Source organism: Taudactylus pleione, unplaced genomic scaffold (assembly GCF_031769625.1).
Source record: "Taudactylus pleione unplaced genomic scaffold, aTauple2 ptg000092l, whole genome shotgun sequence".
Classification (NCBI taxonomy): domain Eukaryota; kingdom Metazoa; phylum Chordata; class Amphibia; order Anura; family Myobatrachidae; genus Taudactylus; species Taudactylus pleione.
The window spans coordinates 8,191,154-8,210,041 of NW_028284494.1; the positions used below are offsets into that span (position 1 = coordinate 8,191,154).

General features: G+C 47.6%; 1 protein-coding gene across 1 annotated transcript in view; it reads left to right on the forward strand.

Annotated features, from left to right (window-relative positions):
- LOC148527164 (granzyme A-like) overlaps nucleotides 1-18,468 on the forward strand; it is a 30,682-nt gene extending 12,214 nt beyond the window's left edge. Inside the window, exons 3-7 of the mRNA XM_088469454.1 lie at nucleotides 3,036-3,088; nucleotides 4,027-4,180; nucleotides 6,262-6,403; nucleotides 10,865-11,143; nucleotides 18,304-18,468. Of these exons, the coding sequence (XP_088325580.1) occupies nucleotides 3,036-3,088; nucleotides 4,027-4,180; nucleotides 6,262-6,403; nucleotides 10,865-11,143; nucleotides 18,304-18,468 (793 nt within the window). The remainder of the gene's footprint in view (nucleotides 1-3,035; nucleotides 3,089-4,026; nucleotides 4,181-6,261; nucleotides 6,404-10,864; nucleotides 11,144-18,303) is intronic.
- Nucleotides 18,469-18,888: the final 420 nt, after the last annotated feature.

Consider the following 18,888-nt stretch of genomic DNA (forward strand, 5'->3'; position numbering starts at 1 on the left):
TGCTTCCCGATCGCTCGGACTGATTCTCACACGCGCATTGCAATGCTTACGCATGCGCACAATGCAAACATCGGCAGTCTGCATACGATCGCTTCCTAGCGAGCGGGTCTGAGTTAGGCACCATAGGGTGGCCAGATGGAGAAAAGTTTGCAGCATACAGTATATTTGTTTTTCATCCTTGAATTTTTTTCTTGTTTTATTCCTACAGAATATTTACAATAGTGTGTGTGTATAGTACAGGGGATAGCAGGGTGCATACACTGGACTCAGTCCTATTAGGTGCAAATAGGGTCCTGCGAGCTGTTCTCACAGCAAACTCGCATTGTGTGATGGTCTCTGTAGTCCTAGAGTGGGGTTCAGTGCACCATAGCGATACGCTACTAACCCTCCTGGCAGCACACGGGTAACCGTCCTTCTCCTCTACTGATGCTGGTTGGTAAAATTATATGTACAGGGACGCGCTTAGAGTTGTATCTGTGAGTAATGAGGCAGGGAGAGAGCAGTGATGTCTGGGGGTCATTCAGACCCGCTCGTGAGCGGCAGTATGCTCGCAAACCGGTCGATGTCCCCCACTGCGCATGCGCATGACGGAGGGAGCTCCGTCTTGCGCTTGCGCGAGACCCGGAGAGCGACGGGCTCTCCATCCCTCCGGGTCTCGCACCAAAGGGGGCGTGCTGTCGATGTCAGACGGAGGCGTTCCCATGGGAACGCCTACCGTCTCAAGCCGGCCCCACTGACATCACTAGTGATGTCAGTGGGAGTGATTTTGGCTCTGATAGAGCCAAAATCACTCCAGGGCTTGCGGCAGCGAGGGTCTCCGTCGCAAGCCCAATGGTCGCGATGGTCTTGACCATCGCGACCATCATCATGGACACTCGCATAAGCTGTGGGTGGTAACCCACAGCTATGCGAGCGTCCATGAGGACGCTCCTAAAGCAGGTAGGAGGGCCCTGATTCAGAGCGAGCGCTCTGGTCAGAGCGTTCAGCTCTGAATCAGGCCCTCTGTATGCAGAGGTCAAATCAGGACAAGACCCCTCAGGCTTACTGATCTCTGTCATCAGCTAGGTGATGTGGCGGGTTACTCCAACTGCCTCAGAGGGGTGACATTCAGCAAATTAGGGGCACCAAAATGAAATTATATCTTGCCCCCCCAACCTAAAAACGCTGTGGCGCCCCTGCCACTGTGAGTTGAAATCTTTATAGTTAATGACAGACCAGAGCTGTGAATAAATGTCATTTAAAGATTGCAACAGATTAGAAGCATGCTCTTCCACCAAAAAGCTTCTAATACTGATAAGTATACCTTCATTTCTGTGCCCTATAACGATTAGTATAGTGTAGGGTGACAGCAGATAGTAAAAGCAGAGTGTACTGTCACAAATATGTGTAGTGGATTGTGGTTGGTGCAGTCAGAGGAGTAGTGTGGAACCATGGCGCACGGAGAAAGTACATGTCGTAACGCCCCCCCCCCTCCATGTAAACAACTGTGTCAGTGTGGTATGGCCAGCCTATGCGGGAATACTGAAATGAGAAAAACAGCGAACAGTGGCAGAATCACGCTGGGCATAGAGGCCCCTTTGTGGGAATAGAATGCTTCAGTGATACACTATCTGACATTAAGGGGTAGCTCCTTTGGCACTGCTTTATTTATGTATAGCACCAGGGCTGGCTTCAGGGGGTACCGAGCCCTGTGCAAGACGGGACTCATGAGCCCATTACCTGCACACAGCTTTGCAAAGAGTTGATCAGAGAGGGGTGGTCAGAAGCCCATTAGAAGGGAGTGGGGCGGGGCAAAGAGCCGATCCCATGGTAGATAGGGGAGGGAATTAAAGAGGTGAGAAGTGACTGTAATCAATCTGACAGGAAAGGGGAGGTGACAAAAGATGATCAAAGAGGAGGGAGGGCTGGAGGGCCGGCAATCTGGGCAGCTTGAGGAGCATGAAATGTAGAAATGGATCTCAGATCCATAACTTATTTAGGATATAGAGTAAACAAACCGAGATAAAACTAATAGGCGGCCGTCATACTGTGCAGCGCCCCATGAATTCCGGAAACCTGGATGGCACCCTCTGTCCATTTTGGTGACTGGAGCTCATGCTCCACTGGAACCACCCTCGCTACTGTCCTGGGTACAGTAGTCCTACAGATATGGGGTTAAACCCAGGTTCACTTGTATTGGCCAATCTGTTGATGGCACTGTGGGCCTGATTCACTACGGATCACTATTGCGATCACGGATGAGATTACACATGCAGTTATGCTGCAAAAATATGCTAATTAATGCAATTGCAAAGTCATCGCACAGCCAGCATAGAGACGCCTACTACCTTCTACTACCGCTATCTCACATCCGTAATACCTTGGAGTCCTGCATATACATCTGGAACATGGAGTAACATCGGCCCTCACACACAATTACAACAAATCAGGCCTTACTCAGAAATTGCTAACCTCGTTGCACGCAGTGGCTAATTTATGCATGCCCATACAACAGCGTTCGAACGAACTGGCATGCCTGCGTTTCTCTGACCACTCCTCCGTCACCACCCCCAAAATGTTGATCTCCTGTCACTCACACTGCGATGGCTTTGTATCTGCGTGGGTGATCACAGTGCAATTGCAATGCTAACTCACGCAGTGCACTGCGATGCATACGCTGTTGCAGTTGCAATCCGTAATGAATCAGGCCCTGTGTGTGTAAAGCAGGTGTTGGTTAGTCCACATGTGGTTTGCTTACCAGTTCTTAGATTTATTGTAATATGGCAGAAGAGAAAGTTACATAAGGCACAGGGATATCATAGGTGTAACAGCAGTCAAAGTTTTTGTGTATCTTGTATTGTCTCAAACACAACATCCCTTGACTTGACAAGTATTCTTGTAATTGGATTCCACAATCTGTAACCTTTACTTTTGTGACACTACCCAAGCATTATGCACTTTACTGATTTTGAACCCAGTTTGAGTCTTCTTTCTTTTGGTATCTGGACATAAGCCGAACTTTCAAATGTTTCACACTTGGTTTTCTCTTTGATCAGGCTTCAATGGGTGTTATGTCTTTTAGAACAACTATTGGAGAATGTTTATTCAGGTAAACTAAGGAGTTTAGGCAAACGTCAACTGATGCTCTATTCCATATTTTCTCAAATACTGTTCCTCCTCTCTGATACTCTCCACCATTATCAGATCTCAGGACCTGGAGTCTGTGGCCTGTTTGGATTTATACAAGTCTTTTGTAATCTGCAATTTTTTTTTCTTCTACAGATTTTTCTTTATAAATTACACTTGTGTCATTCTCACCTATAGTCACCTATATATATCACAAAGTATCTCTATTGAATAACAGACTTTTCCTCTGTTGGTGTACACACGTCTAAATGTACTATCTCAAGTGGTTTTGGAAACGACTGATTACTGCTTTCCAAATATGCAGCTTTCACACACTGGTCTTTCAGTGTTAGTCATTGACATTCATGTGACATCCTGTTTAGTCCTTTTTGAACACTGTCATATCAAAGGTGACCAAATCTTCTATACCAGACTCACTTCTCATCATTGCATAGCAGTGCTGTGTATCAAGGACATAAAATTGTGGTAATTGTACTACTTCTATTTCTCACAATGCACTTTCCTTTGGCAAAATAAACTCTGTAGCCTCTTTGTTTTAGGACACTGATGGCGATAGGATTTGTTCCCATCTCTGGCACACAAAATACATTTTGGATTTCTGAGACTTTTGTTCTCGATCCAGTTCTCAAGTGAGCTGTAATTGTCCCTACTTTTGTGGCTGTCAACTTTTGATTGCCAATTCCCTTGATTGTGATAGGATCACACTCACTTAGCTTGGTGATCCACTCCTCACTGCAGCTGAAATGTCTTGTTGGATCTGAATCAATATACCGACAATCCTTTCTGTGACTATCTATACATACACTAGCAATTGGAAAATGTCAGGTTGCTAATTGCTATCTAGCATACATATCTAACCTACATTATAATGTAATATTCACAGTTTACTTTAATCTACAGATGACTGCGTGGATATTATCGGAGGAAATGAGGTTGTTCCACACTCCAGACCGTACATGGCTTACATCAAAACGCCAATCAAGGATACAATATCATCATGTGGAGGAGCTCTTATTAAAGCAAATTGGGTGCTAACTGCAGCTCATTGCGATTTGTAAGTATGTTACAATTTTTCAGACACTAGTCGCGCCGATTGTCTTTTTTCTTAAAATTTGCGCCTTATTTGCACTACTAAAGCACCCAAACTACATTGCAGGTGTACACTGACCACTGGGGCTGGCAGTACTAAGTCTCATATCTGTGTATAAAAGGTTACGAGATGAGCGATAGCCGCCATTCCTCTTGCCGCATTTCATTATGCTTAATCTGCGACTTTATACATGTTATGCCAATTCCTCTGTGTCAAATGTAGTAACCCAGCGTTCTTGGTGCACTGTGAGTGGCTTTGTATGTGGCTACAATGCGACTAACAGGCAATATTTAGGAAAAAGTACACTTCACTACCCATGGCAGAGCATCTAAGTCGCGCCATACGTCTCATGCCATGTGGCGAAATAACTAGGTTTATCTATATTAAGCTAGAACATCTGTATTAAGCTGGAACTGGAGTAAGAGGGAATAAGGTAATACTAATTAGAAAGATGTACTGGCATAAGCCTTCAACTAAAATCGCATCCTGGTGTCTGTCTAATACAGTAGGCAGCTGTGTCAGGTGGAAAATTTTGAGAGCTGAAAATAAATTAATTAAAAAATGTCTATTTTCTTTTTGCAAAAGTCTAAATTAGTGGAATTTACAGTATCAATTGTGTTGGTAGGTTTAATATTCAGAAATGGCTAAATTTATCTTTTAGAAGGCAATTTAATTAAGAGCGAACACCATGTGCTGTGGAAAAGCTGGAAGCAGCAGAACATTGCAGGCATAACATTGCTGCTTTTACCTCTCACCACCATAGGGTCATGCAGAACATGGAACTATGTTGTGCTGCTGCAATTAGACGTGATGTGGGCAGCTGCCACACATCACATATAATTGAATTTTCCCTGTTAAAATGTGCACAACTCATATTCCAATATTTATGGTAACTAATTCGAGATGGTCGACTCCTTTGCAGATTTGCTGAACACCAGATATAGTCAAAAGGTTGACTATGACAATGTAGACATTCATTATGTCGAAAGTTATGAAAGTTATGTCTAAATGTCGTCAGACGTGTCTACATTCAGAATGCAGACAGGAGAAATGTCGACATTAGGGGTAGGCTGTGGGCGGGATGGTTAGGGCGCGGGAGTTAGGGTTAGGCTGCAGGGGGAGGTTAGGGTTAGGCTGCGGGGGGGGTTAGGGTTAGGCTGTGGGGGCAGGTTAGGGTTAGGCTGCAGAGGGAAGTTAGGGTTAGGCTGCAGAGGTTAGACTGCAGGGGGAGGTTAGGCTTAGGCTGCGGAGGTTAAACTGCAGGGGGAGGTTAGGCTTAGGCTGTGGGGGGAGGTTAGGGTTAGGCTGCAGGGGGAGAATTAGGGTTAGGAGTGGGGATTAGGGATAGGGGAGAAAAACTCACCGAAATGTCAGAAGATCACAAGCTCTGACCTGAAAGTCACAGTCACGTGACCGTCAGGGCCCGGAAGTCGCTCTTGACTCGCTGCAGTCGTCGGGAGCAAGATAAGTCCCTGCTGGTCCACCATGAACAATATGTCAACATTCTAGCATGTCGACATTTCATCACACGTCGGGAGGTTCTGTGCCATCGATGGCATTGAGAACCTTTGGATCTAATCCATCCATGACAAAACCATCCACCATCGGTGGTTTACCATTGATGGTCGATGGCCATCCAAGACTGTTGGATCCAGCTTTTACTGACAGAAACGGAGAAGGCTCAATCATAAGCAACAAGACAAATGCAATAGTACAATTACCAAATTGATGTTGGCATTGGATAAATAAAAGGCAGGACAGAAGCTCAGCCCTTTTTAACGATGACATCTGTAAGCAAAGAGATGAAACAGATATAATTCTGGAGACATTCTATTAAATACTTATTTGACTTACCTGCCAACATAATTCCTTGCCAAAGTAATATAATACTTTATTTCTGCCTTTCCCACTAATTTTCAGTTGCAATGACATGATGCGTTAGGTGGTCTCATATGTAAGAATAAATAATATAAAATGTCCATTTGAGTATTTATTACCCTTTATTACCATTTATACTCAACTGATTTACATGATTTTGTTTCCAGTGGGAATAAGACGAAGGTCATCCTAGGTGCCCACTCTCTGACAAAGGACAGAAGGCAACAGCAGGAATATGGGATCAAACGAGCTATTAAATACCCTTGTTTTGACCGTGAAACAAAAGTCCATGACCTTCAAGTTGTACAGGTAACGATGATGACATTGGGCCTGATTCAGACCCACTCGCGAGCGGCTGTCCGCTCGCAAGTGGGTCGATGTTCTGGACTGAGCATGCGCACGACGAGGGAGCTCCGTCGTGCGCATGCGCCAGACGCGACGAGCGAAGGAAAGTCCTTCGCTCGTTGTGTCCGATCAAAGGGGGCGTGCTGTCAATGTTGATTGACAGCACGCCCCCTTTGGTAGGCGTGCCGGGGGCGTGCCTCCCTGACGGGGGCGTTCCCACGGGAGCGCCTCCCGTCAAAAGCCGGCCCACTGACATCACTAGTGATGTCAGTGGGAGTGATTTTGGCTCTGATAGAGCCAAAATCACTCCGGAGCTTGCGGTTGAAAACCTCAACCGCAGGCTCCGGCTCGCAGTTTCGATGGTCGCGATGGTCACGACCATCACGGCCATCAAAATGCACGCTCGTATAGCCTGTGGGTGGTGACCCACAGCTATACGAGCGTCCAGGAGGACGCTCCATTTTCATGGAGATCGGCCCTCATTCAGAGCGTGCGCTCTGAATGAGGGCCATAATTAGCTATTATAACAAAATTCCAACCTCTTGTTTTGTTGAGAAAATAATTAAAACTGTGAAGAAGCTTAAAAATCTGATAGAGGCAGCAATTTTCAGGCTGATCTCATGTTCGACCTATTACTTCTCTTGTTACCAGTGACATCACTGAGACACCAGGCAATAAGTGCCTCATGCCTCTGCTTCCTTGTAATATGTATGTAAGACATCATGCCCAACTAACTGTTTCCAAACGTAATTATACTCATAGTTGTTGACTTTTGGGCCAGATCGGCATTGCAGTGTTATACAATGTGGCTTAACTCAGGAAGTGGGGGGTGGTGGGTGGCCCATGGGCTGGCCCCCGGAGGCTTGGCAACACTACCGGGAGAGCAGGCAAATGTGATAATACTACTGATATATACATTTGTCAAACATCTGTTGTCTATGAATGGGACTACATTACCTTACTATTCTGTGCAAATGTCCCTTAGAAGTGATGGACCTCTCCTTCTCTTTTCGTGGTCAGGGCATGGTGGGCTTATGTTAGGAGGTCAGGTCTAATTACAGCTCTGCCAGATCAAAGGTTAATATGCTATATACGTTACCAGAAAATGTCTAATCTGAAGCCGCTTGCTTCTTTTTGTTTTCCACTCATGCTATATTCTGCCCAGTTTTTATCAGAACAGTCCCTGCATTTATGATCAAAAGTCACCCGGTGAAACACTTTGGAGAGTGATAAGTGTACATGTAAGATGTTGCTGGCAGATTGGGGTGATGAGATGGGGCAGATACAAACTATCCAGGCGTCTCTGGGGACCTAGGCATCAGGGGTGTATCTAGGAGCCTGAGCACCCCTGGCAAAATGATGGACTGGTGCCCCCTCCCTCAATATTTTCTGAATAATTAAATTTTGTCTCCATAGCCATCTCCCTGAGGGGCAAGAGAGAGACAGACTAAGGGACAGGAGCGTGAGCCACTGTGGGGCAGGAGAAAGAGAGAGACTGAGGGTCAGGAGAGAGAGAGAGACTGAGGGGCAGAAGAGTAAGACCCTGAGGGACAGGAGAGTAAGATGCTGAGGGGCAGGAGAGTAAGACGCAGAGGGGCAGGAGAGTATGACACTGAGGGGCAGGAGAGAGAGACTGAGGGGCAGGAGAGTAAGACACTCAGGGGCAGGAGAGTAAGACACTGAGGGGCAGGAGAGTAAGACACTCAGGGGCAGGAGAGTAAGATGCTGAGGGGCAGGAGAGTAAGACACTGAGGGGCAGGAGAGTAAGACACTGAGGGGCAGGAGAGTAAGACACTCAGGGGCAGGAGAGTAAGATGCTGAGGGGCAGGAGAGTAAGACGCTGAGGGTCAGGAGAGTAAGACACTCAGGGGCAGGAGAGTAAGATGCTGAGGGGCAGGAGAGTAAGACGCTGAGGGGCAGGAGAGTAAGACGCTCAGGGGCAGGAGAGTAAGACGCTGAGGGGCAGGAGAGTAAGACGCTGAGGGGCAGGAGAGTAAGACACTCAGGGGCAGGAGAGTAAGACACTCAGGGGCAGGAGAGTAAGACGCTGAGGGGCAGGAGAGTAAGACGCTGAGGGGCAGGAGAGTAAGACGCTGAGGGGCAGGAGAGTAAGACGCTGAGGGGCAGGAGAGTAAGATGCTGAGGGGCAGGAGAGTAAGACACTCAGGGGCAGGAGAGTAAGATGCTGAGGGGCAGGAGAGTAAGACGCTGAGGGGCAGGAGAGTAAGACGCTGAGGGGCAGGAGAGTAAGACGCTGGGGGCAGGAGAGTAAGACACTCAGGGGCAGGAGAGTAAGATGCTGAGGGGCAGGAGAGTAAGACGCTGAGGGGCAGGAGCGTAAGACGCTGAGGGGCAGGAGAGTAAGACGCTGAGGGGCAGGAGAGTAAGATGCTGAGGGGCAGGAGCGTAAGACGCTGAGGGGCAGGAGAGTAAGACGCTGAGGGGCAGGAGAGTAAGATGCTGAGGGGCAGGAGAGTAAGACGCTGAGGGGCAGGAGAGTAAGATGCTGAGGGGCAGGAGCGTAAGACGCTGAGGGGCAGGAGAGTAAGACGCTGAGGGGCAGGAGAGTAAGACACTGAGGGGCAGGAGAGAGAGAGACTGAGTGGCAAGAAAGAGAAACTGAGGGGCAGGAGAGAGAGACTGAGGGTCAGGAGAGTAACACCGAGGGGCAGGAGAGAGAGACTGAATGGCAGGAGAGAGAGACTGTGGGGCAGAAGACAGATTGAGGGGACAGACACAGGAAAACACAAAGGATAGACAGTAGGAAACAACATCCATTCAATGGCAGTCATAAATGTTATAAATAAGCCCTCAACATTCTGAAAGTAATTGATGTGAGTCCCCACCAGGAAGAGGTTCTGCAGCAGCTGAGCCCCATCCACCGTAAAAGGTTCTGCAGCAGCTGAGAGTCTCCCCCCCCCCCCGGGTTATACCTTTCAGCCATGCGAGATCAGTTGCTCAGCGCCGATGATGGATGCAGGGTCTCGGGGAAGCATCCTTGCTCCTAGCGAGTTGAGCTGTGCAGCAGCCGGGCCACCATGCTGCGGGTGTGCGGCGTGATGTGGAGCCCGTGGAGGTCGCAGCATGTCACCTGTAGGAGGGCGTGAACATGGAGACCGGCAGTAGCAAATGGCACAGCCAATACCATCGCGTCTGCATGACCCCCACCCGCCAGGCAGCAGCCAATGGCAGCATGGCACAGAGGGGGAGGAGGAGACAACACCAGCTCAGGCCAGGTCAGCAGACACTAATCTATGCCTTGGCCATGTGTGGCACTGCCGGACGGCGCCCCCCCCCCCCTTGGCCGGCGCCCCTGGCAAGTGCCATCCTGGCCAATGGCTACATACGCCCCTGCTAGGCATACCAGTTAGGTGTCACCACATCACTTTTCGCACACACAGCCTCCATCAAAGGCAACCAACGGGGGAAGGGGGGAGGAGCTGAATCTGAGTTGCATGTAAAGTAGCTGTAGTTAAGGGCAGATTTACTACCTTATACTAATGCAAAATTCCATTCAACTAATGCAGCGTCCATATGTGCGCAGGCGGAAACGTGTGCCATCCATTTCTTTTATGCCAACCACTGCAATGCTAGGTGCAAAAGATAGTCAGATACAAGCATCCATTCCCAGTAATCACGGCTCAGAGACACAGGGGCTGATTTTTTACCGTACGCAACTGCGTATGCCATAGCGATTACGAACACAGTTCAACTGCGATAGTATGCAAATCCATTGCTAATACAATGTGATCTCAATGCCCTCGCAGCACTGCACAGGGACGCCCACTTTGCTTAGCAATACTGCGAAACCAGCGGTACAATCGAGTACCATTGCAGCTTCACGCACCCTTGCGCAAGCCCTGACCTTACTCAGAAGTAGCTAACAAACACGCACGCTATGAGACCTCAGACTGTGTCGGCCATCGCAGTGGCTAATTTATGCACGCCCCTGCAACGGCATTCAAACGCACTGGCACGCCGGCGTTTCCCCGACCACTCCCCGTCACCACTTACAAACAGCACTTCCTGTCAATCACTCTGCAATGGGTCTGCATAGTCACTGCAATAGCTAGTTTGCACACGCGCACTGCGGTGCATGTGCAAAACGCAACAATCGGCCAATTGCATGCATAATCGCAGTTGTGTGCGGTAATGAATCAGTCCCACAGAGTGAGCAACTCAGACTACTGTTTTTATACAGTATAAAGAAGTGATACACCTCAGTTGATCTATCCAGCTCAGAAGTAGATAGGTTCAACATCAATTTAATGTGTGCCAATTTTTTTTATGAAGACAGTTGAATTAAAATAGAAAACAATTTTGTATGGCGTGCCCTTTAATCTCTCTGACTATTAAATGAAGAATGCTGAGAGGTATGATTTTCACCCAGTGAGCTTACAGTACATGTGTGTTTCTATGTTGCAGCTGGAAAAACCAGCAACGTTGAACAAGTTTGTGTCACTTCTATTTCTTCCAAAACATGAAGAAATCGTCAAGCCTGGAACTATGTGCAGCACTGCCGGGTGGGGACTGACTGATTTGAAAAAGAAGACAATGTCAGATGTTCTGCGACAAGCAAATTTGACAGTTGTAGACCAAGGCAAATGCAAAAAAATATATAGTAAACAAAAGGGCAGTATACGTATAACCAGCAACATGATATGTGCAGGGCCCCTTAAGAGACATAAGGATGACACATGCCAGGTAAGTGTTAATAATGTTACGCTAGGTGATATTTATCCACTGTATGATATATATATTTTGAATATAATTTATTAAAATATGTGCTTACAGTACATAACAGTTTTTAAATCTGCAGTGACCCCACTAAGAATTCATGTTAAACACCTTCTGTCGCACCCTACAAGAGGATGTGAGCTCTCGACAGTAAAGTCCTCGGTAGGAGTCAGTTGTGCATAATCACCTGATTCGTTTTGTCTCTGGGAAGACTTCATCAGGGGTACATCAAGGAATAGGTGAAAAACATGCCATACAGCTATCTTATTGGTACAATGCAGGACTGAATGGAACATGACTTACAGATAGAGACAATATCTTTAAAACCAAGGAGTAGTGTACTCAGGGCCTGATTCAGATTCAGAGATGTACGTTCCCCCCCCTTCCCTCCTGAAACCTAACTCTAACCCTCCCCTCCCAAAGCCTAACTGTACCCTCCCCCTAATGCCTAATCCTCCCCTCCCAAAACCGAACTCTAACACTCCCCTCCCAAAGCCTAACTGTATCCTTCCCCTCCCAAAGCCTAACTCTAAGCCTCCCCTCCTGAAGCCTGACTCTAACCCTCCTCACCCGAAGCCTAACTCTAACCCTCCCCTCCCGAAGCCTGACTCTAACCCTCCCCTCCCGAAGCCTGACTCTAACCCTCCTCTCCTGAAGTCTGACTCTAACCCTCTCCTCCCGAAGCCTAACCCAAACAATCCCCTCCCAAAGCCTAACTCTAACCCTCCCGAAGCCTAACCCTTCCCTCCTAAAGCCTCACTCTAACCCTCCCAAAGCTTAACCCTAAACCTCCCCTCCCGAAGCCTAACCCCCCCTCCCAAAGCCTGACTCTAACCCTCCCGACGCCTAACCGCAACCTTCCCTCCTGAAGCCTGACTCTAACCCTCCCAAAGCCTAACCCTCTCCTCCCAAAGACTAACCCTTCCCCTCCCCTCCCGAAGCCTAACTCTAACACTCCCCTCCTGAAGACTGACTCTAACCCTCTCCTCCTGAAGCCTGACCCTAACAATCCGCTCCCAAAGCCTACCTCTAACCCTCCCAAAGCCTAACCCCCCTCCCAAAGCCTGACTCTTACCCTCCTGAAGCCTAACCGCAACTCTCCCCTCCCGAAGCCTGACTCTAACCCTCCCAAAGCCTAACCCTCTCCTCCCAAAGACTAACTCTAACCCTCCCCTCCTGAAGCCTGACTCTAACCCTCTCCTCCCAAAGCCTATCCCTAACACCCCCTCCCAAAGCCTGTCTCTAACTCTCCCGAAGCCTATCCATAACCTTCCCCTCCCGATGCCTGACTCTAACCCTCTTGAAGCCTTACCCTAATCCTCCCCTCCCGAAGCCTAACCCTCCCTTTCTGAAACCTAACTCTAACCTTCCCCTCCCGAAGCCTAACCCTAACCCACCCCTCCCAAAGCCTAACTCTAACCCTCCCCTCCCGATGTCTGACTCTAACCCTCCTCTCCCAAAGCCTAACCCTAACAATCCCCTCCCAAAGCCTAACCCTCTCCTCCCAAAGCCTAACTCTAACCCTCCCGAAGCCTAACTCTAACCCACCCCTCCCAAAGGCTAACCCTAACCCCCCCTCCCAAAGCCTAAACCCCCTCCCGAAGTCAGACTCTAACCCTCCCAAAGCCTGACTCTAACCCTCCCCTCCCGAAGCCTAACCATAACAGCCCTGCAGACTAACCATAATGTCTGCATTCTGCAGAAAGTCAACATTTTACATGTTGACATTGTGACCATGTCCGCAATCTGCAGATGTCAACATGTTCCACGTCAACATATGAACAATGTCGATATCATAACTGTGAACATTGCATTGTTGACATAGTGACTGTGGCCTTCATTCAGAGGCGGCCGTACGGTCGATGCCTCGATGCTTGTCAAGTGTGCATGCGCACAAGGGAGCCGGCTCCTTCGTGCGCATGCGTGAGACCAGCTACGACTGACAGCGCCGGTCGTAGCGGGTCTCTTTCCAAAGGGGGTGAGCTGTCGATGTTGATTGACAGCTCGCCCCGTTTGGAAGGCGGGCCGGGGGGTGGCAGCCCAAACGGAGGCGTTCCCATGGGAACGCCCACCGTTTGGGGGAGGCCCCACTGACATCACTAGTGATGTCAGTGGAGAGCTTCTGGCTCTGACAGAGCCAGAAGCTCTCCGGGGCTTACGACAAGTGAGACTCTACCCTAGGGTCTCGTCGTAAGCCCCGATGGTCGCGATGGTCTCTGACCATCGCGACAATCACCCTAGCGGTCCACAGCCTAACGACCAAAACAGAGGCGGGGGGTCAGGATGCAAGTGGCCGCCCAGTTTCTGAGTGACCGCTTGCATCCTCCGACCGCCACTGAATGAGGCCCTGTATCCCATTCTGCCTCAGCTCTCTCTTAATGGGGTGTAATGGGCGATTCATAGGGCGCCCTGTTTGTAGTACATCGGGGAAGTATTGATTAAGGAACAGTTGTAAAAAGCTTACAAAGACTTGAACAGAGTCTGCCCACATGAAAGCCCTTAGTCATATTAAATGTCATCCACATTTAAATATTTAACAAAATCTGTAAATATCTTGCACAATATTTAATTATAAAATTGCCAGTATAACATGCCGTTCGTTTATTCTTTTATTATTCTCCCCCTTTTCTGCATTCTTGTCAGACACTTTATCATCCTATTAGTACTTTATCTGTCCTTCTATGTTTCATCTGATCTACAAGGTAAAGGTACTGTGTGATTTGCTTCCTGTTATACTGAAACCAGAAAGATGTCTGAGACATACAGTACAACAAGCTCCAGATTGCACATTACAAGTGCGGGTGGCTAATATCAGAAATGCAAACATAAATATGTGCATTGTTACAGTATATAGGCCTAGCATTGAAGAGATTCTGTACAAGATAAATCTGTGGTTTGGCATTGTGGGTATGTGGGTGTCTGAGTGATTCTGCAGTTCTCTGTATGACTGGATTATACAAATAACTGGTTGCTAGTTTGGCTTGGTTGTATTTTGTTTTTGTGTACAAGACTCACATACAGGCATTCTAAAGAGACGTACGTGCAATGGTGGAGGCAGGACCGAAGTAAGATCCACATGGGCAGGGGCTGGCTGGCAACTTTCAGCCTGGGGGTTAGACACAAATAAATGGCCCGGCTTTTCTACCAGTGCGTGCAACAATGGGTGTAATAAAAATGGGTGTCATAAAAATGTTGTAGGTGTCGTTTCCCTAATGTGGGTGCAGTTTAAATAGCTATTGCAATTTGTGACAAACTGTTATGTAAAAGAGCTACGGATACATCACCTATCAGCCCCATCTGACCAATGCTGAGACTATTCTAGTGACCGATAAACAATACAAGAACCATTCAGGGGCGTTACTATAATGTGCACACGGGCTTGCACCACACTCTCTGCACCCAGATTATTTAAAACATACCTCTCTGAGGTCCTAAAAAGAAAATGCAAGTAACCAGCGCTGGAAATAAAAAATTATATAAACCAAAATATGATATGAAAATACTAGATGGATGGTATCAATTTAAAAATTAGTAATTTATTCAGCTAATTAGCACTAAAAAAGTGTCTTATATACTATCAAAAAGACACATACAATAAGTATCTGATAACATACAAACATTCAAGACATAACATGAATAAATGAATAAAAAACAGTAAATCCACCATCGACCAATTCTTAGTGCATGAGTACTGAATGTCTCTCTCTGAATACCATCAATGTCAATGGTTGAAAACCCCAAAGCAAGGGCAATGGGTTTCTGTACAATAAAGTTTAAAATAATCCCATCAGGGAATAAATGGATTGAGCCTCAATGATGTAGGCATATAACGGCACCACTTTACCAGTTCTTGATGATATGGGAAATCCTCTGGCCTCCAGCAGAGTTGGAATTATAGGCTGAAGCACAATGGAGAGGAAACATCCAAGGCAAATCTGTGTGGAAAATCCTCTGGTATCCAGCAGAGATGGAATAGACAGGCTGAAGCACAATGGTGAGGACACGTCCAAAACTGCAATGATGCGGCCCAGATGCAGATGAGGGTGGAGAGTATCAGCAAAAACGTTCAAATAAGAACACAAAGGTCCAGATATTGAGTGGTGGAGAACCTCAACGCGTTTCGCTGAGCAATGGCCGCTTCATCAGGAGGTCCTGCATTGGGTCCCTCAGCGCTACTCAAAATGCTGGAATATGGCTGCTGCGGCCATTTTTCTGGTGTTTTGCGCATGCACTGTGAGGAAATTGCAGGGAAAATGGCGGCAGCACCATTTCCCTGGCGATCTGCGCATGCGCAGTAGACTCTGGGCACTCTAGTGCCCAGTCTACTGATTCTGTGGTGGCCGGCCAGCCACATCAGTCGGCTGCCGGCCGTCGGGGTGAGAGGAGGGGGCTGTGACGATGGATACACATGGGCCCCCTCCTCTCTAAAGACACCCCTGGAATCATTCTAATGACTGATGTACTATACAGGGGCCATTCCATTCCGTATGCAAAAAATCAGAGATATGGTAAGAACTTACCCTTGTTATCTCTATTTCTGCTAAGTCCATGGGATACCACAGGATACCTTGGGTATAGGCGGATGACGTCAGACATCGGGCACCACAGAGTTAAAGTTTTCAGCCTCCCAGGATGCACTGGGGTCCCCCTCCTATACCCCATCCCCGAGCCAAGGCAAACCAGTTACGTAACAAGCCATAGGTCGTTGAGGAGAAGAAAGAGAGAGAAGAAAGTCTGGAAGACACAAGAATCACATTCTCACCAGAAGGAGATGGAAAAACCAGTGACCAGATCAAAGCCAATCTGCAGTACAAGTGCGACAGGGCAGGAGTCCTGTGGAACCCAATGGACTTCGTAGAAATAGAGATAACAAGGGTAAGTTCTTACCATATCTCATATTTTCTACTTCAGGGCCCAGAGGGTATCCACAGGATACCTTGGGGATGTCCCAAAGCAGTATCCTTTATGGGTGGGGATGCTCCTGTGCTGGAAGGAGAATCCGCCACCTTAAGGAAGCATCATGAGAGGTGAATCGAAGGTATCGAATGCATAATACCTTACAAAGGTATGGACAGAAGACCACGTGGCTGCCTTGCAAAGCTGAACAGCAGAGGCACCACGTCGAGCTGCCCACGAAAGACCCACAGACCTAGTGGAATGAGCCCTAACAGAAGATGGAGCAGGAAGGCCTTCATGAATATAAGCCTCAGAAATTGCCATGCGAATCCATCCTGCCAAAGTTTGCTTAGTGGCAGGCCAACCCTTCTTACGGAAGCCATAGAGGACAAACAAAGAGTCTGACTTCCTAAAAGAATTGGTACAGTCAACATAAATCCTTAGAGCCCGTACCACATCTAAGGTGGCCTCACCAACCGAGAGGTCTGGAGAATTAGCGGCCAGCACTATGATTTCCTCGTTAATGTGGAAACTAGAGAGAGCCCCCAATTCTGAAACCCTTCTGGCTGAAGCAATGGACAGAAGAAATACAGTCTTAGCTGTAAGCCATTTCAAATCCACTGAGCCCAGTGGTTCAAATGGTGGTCCTTGGAGAGCCCTCAGGACCACAGCCAGATCCCAAGGAGCCAATGGAGGAACAAAGGGAGGCTGAATACGAAGTACACCTTGCAGAAAGGTGCGGACATCAGGAAGAGTAGCAATCCTACGCTGAAACCACACTGACAGGGCAGTAACCTGCACCTTCAGAGAAGCAAGGCGGACCATGATCTAAGCCCGCCTGCAGGAAAGCCAACACCCTGGATATCCGGAACACCTGAGGATCATAGCCTCTAGGGTGACACCATTCAAAGAAAATATGCCATACTCGTTGGTAAATTCTTGCATTCGCAAATTTGTGTTAACTACAGAGCTGGAAAAACCCCTGGACCTTAAGAGGGCAGTCTCAACAGCCACGCCATCAAAGACAGATGACCCAGGTCCGGGTAATGGCAAGGACCTTGAGACAACAGGTCCGGACGTAGAGGCAACAGCATCGGAGTGTCTACGGAGAGACTCTGAAGATCTGAGTACCAGTGCCGTCTGTGCCACGCTGGAGCTATCAGCAGAAGCATGCCGCCTTCTTGCTTAAATTTGCAAATCACTCGTGGAAGAAGGGAGAACGAAGGGAAGACGTACAACTGGAAGGTCCACTGGACCGACAGAGCATCTACCAGAAGTGCCTCTGCGTCTCTTGTTCTTGATCTGTACACAGGTAGCTTGTTGTTGTGTCGGGAGGCCATGATCTATCTCTGGAAGACCCCACTTGTTCACCAGAGTTGAAACACCTCCTGGTGAAGAGACCATTCTCCTGGATGCACGTCTTGATGGCTGAGAAAGTCTGCCTCCCAGTTGAGGACTCCTGGTATGAACACTGCCGATATGGCAGGGAGATTGCTTTCTGCCCAAGCTAGAATACGGGACACCTCCGTCAGGGCCACCTGACTGCAGCTACCTCCTTGGCGGTTTATGTAAGCCACTGTGGTGGCGTTGTTTGACTGCACCTGCACGGGTTTTTCTTGCTGGAGAACTTTGAATACTGCCCGAAGTTCCAAGATGTTTATCGGAAGTGCAGATTCTGCTGGCGTACACCTTCCCTGGAAGAAGTGCGGACCTGTCACCACTCCCCAGCCTCGGAGACTGGCAACCGTTGTCAGAAGGACCCAGTCCGCAATCCAAAAGGGGCGCCCCCTGTTCAGGTGAGCAGTGTGCAGCCACCAGGCCAGAGACAGACGTACCTCCGGGGAAAGCACCATTGTCTGTGTCTTTATCCGATGGGGCAACCCATTCTATCTGGAGAGGATCAACTTCTGCAGAGTTCTGGAGTGAAAATGGGTGTACTAGCTTAGTGAGCGGCCTGGAGGCCGGACACCAAAAAAAAAAAAACACCCTTCAGACCTGCGAGCGGGTCTGAATCAGGGCCATAGTCCAGCAATGACCAGCTTATTGTGCAGCTTGACAATGCCCAGATCACAATGTAACCGGCATATTGTACATGATTGTTATGAAAGTGTATTAAGCAACTTTCTTCTTTACCTACATTTGGTTATTGAAGCCATACCTGGCTACTGTACCTGATTTTTAAAGCAGCATTTCAAATGTGTGAACTTACTGTACCATATGTTCTATTTCAGGGGGATTCTGGCGGTCCATTGATATGTAACAGCAAGTACACAGGTATCGTCTCATTTGGGCCTTATAACAAATGTGGTGATCCCAAAATACCAGGAGTCTACACATGGCTAACAAAAACCTATATCAAGTGGATAATCGATACAACTGGTGGAGATTCATTCTAAATTCTATAGTGATACTATAACCCATGCATTAAATAAACATCTGAACAAACATCATACAAAAAAATATATATATGTGACTGATTTCATCTTCTGAGAATATATGAAATATTTAATAATTATTCATGGAAACATATGTACGGACAAAGCATACTCTCTGCACCTTTATTTCATTTTTGTGAAATGATCAAGCTGTAAGTCATCTTGTTCAGAAAAATAGCTACACTGACTAACTTACTTTTAACTTAATGGAAACAAGATTTACTGTACAAGAAACATGATGAGGCTGAATCTGTTGCAACCGCTTTAGCGTCTATTGCCATAATCGCATCTGCGACTCTATGCTAATGCTAGTAAAAGCCCTTCCCCTGGTGTACAAGTGTGTGTCTGAATGTGCAAGGAATGAGATGTCCACTTTGAGCA